The 5,563-nt window shown below is 37.3% G+C and overlaps 1 protein-coding gene across 1 annotated transcript in view; it reads left to right on the top strand.

The window, feature by feature from the left end:
* Positions 1–3,795, top strand: part of LOC144956161 (lys-63-specific deubiquitinase BRCC36-like) — an 18,365-nt gene extending 14,570 nt beyond the window's left edge. The window contains exon 7 of the mRNA XM_078886550.1: positions 1,627–3,795. Coding sequence (XP_078742676.1) covers positions 1,627–1,796 — 170 coding nt within the window. The 3' untranslated portion in view covers positions 1,797–3,795. The remainder of the gene's footprint in view (positions 1–1,626) is intronic.
* Positions 3,796–5,563: the final 1,768 nt, after the last annotated feature.

The raw sequence follows: 5,563 nt of genomic DNA, 5'->3' as shown, positions 1-5,563 counted from the left end.
AGATAAAGTTCAAAGAAGAGCAGCTCGTTTTGTTACAGGTTGCAGGTTGAGGGAGGAAGGCTGTGTCTCAAACTCAAATGCATTAGATGTGCGGCTATGTGGTCTAGTGGTATGATACTCGCTCAGCTGGAAGGTCCTGGGGTCGAGCCTCACGCTCAGCGCATTGTTGAGTCCTTGGAAAAGGCTCTTTACTCACATTCTCTCACCGTACTCAGGTGTAAAATGAGTACCTGGCCGTTAACAGCGTTGTCTTTGTCCGAAAAATTGTAATATCGCCTAACAGGCGTCATGTCCCATCCTACATGTTAAATGTTGCTGTTGACCAGAGACCCCTTGTAAAGCGCTTTGAGCACGTTTAGTGGATATTGCGCTATATAAAAGCTCAAAGCTCAATTAGATCAGCTACAATGGAAACCCCTTCATACAAGAATAAAAAAAATAGCAAGACTTACACAAACGTATAAAATCGTAAATGGGCACAGCACATCAATAATAGTCCCATCTTGCCTTCGTCCGCAACAAAACACATATTCAACAAGAAACAACCACAGCAGGAAATTTTCAAAATCACAGACAAACACTGACACATACAAGTACAAGTTCTGCTTCTTTCCTAGAACTCTTGATGACTGGAACAAATTGCCAGACACAGTCATCGACAGCTTATCCTTTAAAGAGACACTTTCATTGTTTTATTAATAGTTTATGTGGTCTTAACTCACTCAACCCTAACACCGACTATATCCGTAGTTTACCCGGGTTACTTTTGCCCCGTGCCTATTTATTACATTTTTCTGAGACAAATTATAGGCGTAGTATCAAAGCTAACGTTTCTAGTTTTTGCATGTTAATGATAGTTGAATAAAACGATCTATGTACGTGCTCATTTTTAATACATTTCTTCCAATTTTGAAAAGTAGCGAAAATCTCTAGGATTGAGTGAGTTAATGTGTTACACAATTTGGAACTGTAAATAACATTTGCATTATGGACAGGAATGTCTCGTGCATCTTAAAACGAGATTGGATTGGAAGTGAGCACATTGGAGGTTTATAGTCTAGCCCAAGAATAAAGATGAAAAGTCAGTAAAGTGCCTGAGCTGGGGCTCAAGCCCTGGACTCTCCCGGTCACAGTGCAATGCCTTAACTATTAGGCCATCTTTTAAAGCATTCAGTGTGGAAAAATTGGACATTTAAATTATTATTTTAATTTTGGCTTTGGTTTTAATTCTACATCATTATTTGACAAATTACACAAAATAGAATGTAATTTATCAGCCTTGAACTGGTTGACAGGTTGAAATTTTCATTCAATCAAGACACTTAATCATATCATCGGGAAAGGAAAATATAGTATTATTTCTACTTTTAGGTACAATCAGCAGAAAGTTGTGTCTTTAAAAGAAATTTGCATTTTTTCAGATCAAAATTATTGTTGTCATGATGATGATGATCATCATCCTCATCTTCATCATGATCATTAACATCCTCATCATTGTCATCATCCTGCTCCTTTCTTCTTCCTAATTATCATCGTCATCATCATCATATTATTATCATTAAAAAACAAATGTCATCATTCCCTTTGTACTTTTCCAATTAGTATATTTTGTTCTTCTATCACCAGTTTATACCAAGTCGGTGTGTAATGTGTTAGACGTTGTGACCGCACCCTTGATACACAGTCTGGAGCAACACCTCGCACAGAACACACTCAGAATCAAGCACCTCAAAGAGGAAAAGGAAATGCTCTTGGCACGACTTAAAACCTACGAGGAAAGAACTTTATTGGATTGACTTTTGTAATCTTGTCGTGGAAGAAACATTCATTAATCTGCTCAATTTTGAATTTTATTCGAATACATTTCAAAAGGGCAAAGTCTGGGAATGGAATTTTTTCTATATAAAAAGTCATACCCTTTCAAATTCCCCGCCACTTAATTGGGACGGCCCACTGCTTAATGGGGACGAAATTTGACAATGACAGTCCGGTTAAAAAAAACTTTTTCATTGTCTTAAATTTTTGAAAATGATGGTTCTTAAAATGCAAATTAGTCTCACGGGAAGTTCAACCAGGTGTAATGTTGTACCGTTCATCACAGAGGTGTTAAAAATAGAATTTACCTGTATCCCCTGTTAGTGTCTATCTATCGCGACAGCCAATTGGGTGTGTGGTCAAATTGTTCGTCATAGTCATCACAGAGATGTGAACAATAGAATTTACCAAATGCTTCGTTTGTTCAATGAGACGAATGGGTAGACAATGCATTCTTAATTCATTGTTAACTTATGCAACCTTTATGAATGGCATATTCGTTAATTGTTTTGTGCACTTAGATTTGTCTCAATTTTCATGGCTGCTGTTTAATTGGGAGGATTTGTCAGACACCTAGGAGTCCCAATAAACCGGCTTGGACTGTATTATAGTTTTAAATTTTGTAAACATTTGATTCTTTGCTTGTGCCTGGATAAGACTCTTAGGTATTTAGTGTCCAAATAATCACACCAATGGATTGCTCGTGGAATCTTCTGTTCACTATTTATACCATTCCCTTTTGTTTTGCATTTTCTTTGAGTTAAATTTCCTTGTCCTGATTATTTTGTGCTGCTATATGGTCTTGTGGTATGACCCTCGCTTTCGGATTGGAAGATCCAAGATTCAAGTCCTGCTCTTGACAGCGCATTGTTTAATCCTTGTAAAAGACTCTTTACTCACATTCTCTCACCGTACTCTGGTGGAAAATGAGTACCTGGCTGTTAACAGCATTGTCTGTCAGAAAAGAAATATTGTATTATCGCTGAACAGGCGTCATTTTCGTTCTTTATATTACGTGTTGCTGTTGTCAGGGACCCTTTGAAAATGCTTTGAGCACTTTTAGTGGATATTGCAATAAATATAAAAAGCTCATGTTTTTGACATAGAACAATTTTCTTGACCCAGTTCACTTCAACTTAACCACCTTATTGAGACAGAGGGTCACATATTATGATTAGATTTCTCATTTACATAAAAATATTGTGTGAAAGGGGGTCCCGATAGCTCAGTTGGTAGAGCACTCGCTTCACGCGTAAGGGGACCAAGATTGATCCAGGGGGCAGTCGAGATTTTTTCTGACCTCTCCCCCCCCCCCCTGTTCACCTAGCAGTGGTTGGGTAGCTGGATCTGTTAGAGCTGGTGGAAAGGACTTTGCGATAGACTAGTGTCCTATCCATAGGGTAGCAAGCAATTGCTATTGTCCATTTCACGCTATAGAAACCTGGATAAACTTCGGCTCCATGGGCCTCATGACTCTGAAGGACTATTACTGTTGTGTGAAATATCTTCTATTTTTTTGCTGTTCTAGATCTTGCCCTTGGGGTAAAGTGTTTTATACGTGGATAGCTCATATGGTAGAGTCACGCTCTCACCGGCCAGGCGGAGTTGTCGTACCAGTAAGGTCGCGGGTTCAAACCCCCATCACCGCCGCGAAAATTTTAAAAATTCTCTATTGTCTTCTGGCACTTTCCTATTCACTTCATCTCTTATTGTTAACCCACTGGACTGGAAGTGTGAATGAGTATAATTGATAGTAGGCAGTGACGATTTCAGTTACAACCGTGGACATATAGGTCTTATTATTAGTAATTAGGGACTTTTTCCTTTAAAAGAAAATTGTAAAAGCCTTCAGTATTTTTACATTTATTTAAAATATCTTCTATATGTTTATTTTATTTATTTTTCTTTTTTTTTGGTATCAGTTTTATTATTGGTATATATCGTTGTCATTTGCACAATAAAGACATGTGATAAATATAATGAAACCGGTTGTTGTCTCCATTTTCGTAAATTAAATTAAGTTGTTCTGGGTGGGCAGGGAGGTACTTGCTGTGTCTTCTATATCCCTGTATCTGTTTTCTAATTGCTTTCTGTCTTTGTCTTGGAATGAGATACTTATTAGTTTTGTCCTGACCCTGGCCAGAGTCCTTGACTGGGAGGGAAACAGTCGAATGTATAATTATAGTTTTGGGGGATGATATTTTTTTTCCTTGTAAATCATCTCTCTGTTATGTAGTTATTATTTTGTTTTTCTTTAACATTTGATTTGTAAACAGTTGAGTGTATTCCTCTTAGTGGGGTCTTTGACCTCCCATGGTGGGCAGGAGGTCACGCTGTACCTTCTATCCCCTGCATCTGTTGTCCGAGTTACTTTCTATCTTTGTCTTGGAATGGGATCAACTTAGTCTTGTCCTAGCTATGGCCGTAGTCCTTGACTGGGAGTGAAACAGTCAAATGTATAATTGTTTTGGGAGATATTTTTTTCCTTGTAAATCATCTCTCTGTCAAGGACTGTTATTTATTATTATTATTAAAAAATATATATATATTTATATATATGTACAATGGTTTGTAAACATTTGAGTGTATTCTTTTTAGTTGGGACCTGTGCTTGTGTCTGGATGAGACTTTTAGGTGATCTCAAACTAAATACACTGATAGTATGCTCTTGAAATCTACATCTGTTGCCTATTTGAACCATTCCCCTCTGTCTTAATTTTTGTCATGTGCTTTCAATTGTAACGATAAATTTGACTATCCAATTCTCTTCCTTTGCACTGGCGCTGAAATGACCTAAATGTGTTGCAAGCGCCATAAAGCCTTTAAAAACGAAACAAACGATAAAAGAATGTGGGTAAAAAAAAAAATAAATAAAATTCCCTTTATTCATCTCATAGGGGAAATTTGTCTCTCGGATCTATTCCAAGGGAAGACTGGAATACCCGGGCATCAGTGACGCAAGGACATAAAAGACAAATATAAAGAGGTGACTGGCATATTATCAGCGAAGCAGAGCGAGAGATTTGACCATTATTCTTCGCTCGCATCGCTCGATGTGCACATTGTCTCCAGTCTACACAGCAGACTGAAAAAAAAAAGATTACACATTAAGCATGGATTTCTTTGAATCTCTCGCTTTCCATCGCTCTCAGTCTTAGTGAAGCCAAATAAGTACGGTAAATCGCTTCGCTTCGCTCGCAGTGTGGCCTTCGTCTTAGACGTGTATGGCACAATTCTCAACCTGCAGACTTGCCTACTTGAAAATTTCAAATTCAGTAAGAAATACAAAATTCATCAGTAATTAATGGTCAAATTTCAGTAATCCTAAAGCAAACAAAAATAATGATAGATACACCCTTTTATATATGTAAAATAAACTGACCATGTTATATAGGCCTACTACTTATGCGGGTCAAGCCTCAATCAAAGTCCATTTTCCACAGCATGGCAAAATATTCATAAGAAATCAAGTCCAGTGAATAAGTAAAAACTACATCTGCTACAAATTCTAGTCGATGACGTCACTCGTCGCCTGCCAACGAGGCATTGAGATTTTTTTTATTGTAGCATGCGGTAAATAATGAAAAAAAAAAAATTATTTTTTAATTTAACGTTGCGACCATTTGTATCAGTAATATTTCTTCTATTTCCGTAAGTCCGTAATTGTCCTTACACTTCCGTAACAATTACGGATGGTCCGTAATAAAAGGCAGGTATGAAACAACAAAATTGAACAAGAAGACAAATA

Source organism: Berghia stephanieae, chromosome 10, assembly GCF_034508935.2.
Source record: "Berghia stephanieae isolate SIO BIC M18660-M18661 chromosome 10, UCSD_Bste_1.3, whole genome shotgun sequence".
NCBI lineage: Eukaryota > Metazoa > Mollusca > Gastropoda > Nudibranchia > Aeolidiidae > Berghia > Berghia stephanieae.
This window is presented reverse-complemented; position numbering and strand designations above follow the sequence as displayed.